Below are 568 nucleotides of genomic sequence, written 5' to 3'. Positions count from 1 at the left end.
CCACCCCCCGCCTGCAGGTGGGGCAGCCAGGCCTGGGCCACTCTCTCTGAGCTCCTGTCTGTCCTGAAGATCTCGCTTCCATCATGTCCCAGCCGGGGCAGGGTTGGCCACAGGCTGGGAAGGGGCACGAGCAGCCCCCCACCCCACAGCCACCTGCTTCCTCCCAGCAGAGGCGCCCCCAGCCCAGCCCCCATCCCCAGGAGCTCAGTGTCACGAGAGGGAGCTGTGTTTGTGAGCACAGTGGGTGCTGAATCCCCCATGGGGCAGGCAGAGGCTGTGGCAGGAGACGAGTGTGAGAGTGCCTGGGAGGCTTCCTGGGGAGGAGTTGGGGTCGGGGACATGGGAGTTTGGCTTGGGTGCTCTGACCTGTCTGGTGAAGGCCCCCTTCACCCGCCAGAGCCTGAGGTGACCATCGTGCGGGGCCTGGTTGACACCGAGGTCCAGGCTGATGGGGAAGCAGAGTTCAGCTGCGAGGTGTCACAGGCTGGCGTGGACGTGGAGTGGCGCCTGCAGGGCCTGCCGCTGCAGAGCAACGAGGTGACCGAAGTGGCGGGGGCAGGGGGGCGCA

The 568-nt window shown here is 67.3% G+C and overlaps 1 protein-coding gene across 1 annotated transcript in view; it reads left to right on the top strand.

Moving 5' to 3' along the window:
- Window positions 1–568, top strand: part of OBSCN (obscurin, cytoskeletal calmodulin and titin-interacting RhoGEF) — a 225,824-nt gene that overhangs the window by 173,926 nt on the left and 51,330 nt on the right. The window contains exon 61 of the mRNA XM_010847289.1: window positions 383–551. Coding sequence (XP_010845591.1) covers window positions 383–551 — 169 coding nt within the window. The remainder of the gene's footprint in view (window positions 1–382; window positions 552–568) is intronic.

This window comes from Bison bison, unplaced genomic scaffold (genome assembly GCF_000754665.1).
Source record: "Bison bison bison isolate TAMUID 2011002044 unplaced genomic scaffold, Bison_UMD1.0 scf7180017864248, whole genome shotgun sequence".
Classification (NCBI taxonomy): Eukaryota; Metazoa; Chordata; class Mammalia; order Artiodactyla; family Bovidae; genus Bison; species Bison bison.
The sequence above is the reverse complement of the archived record's forward strand: the minus strand, read 5'-3'. Positions and strand labels throughout refer to the sequence as shown.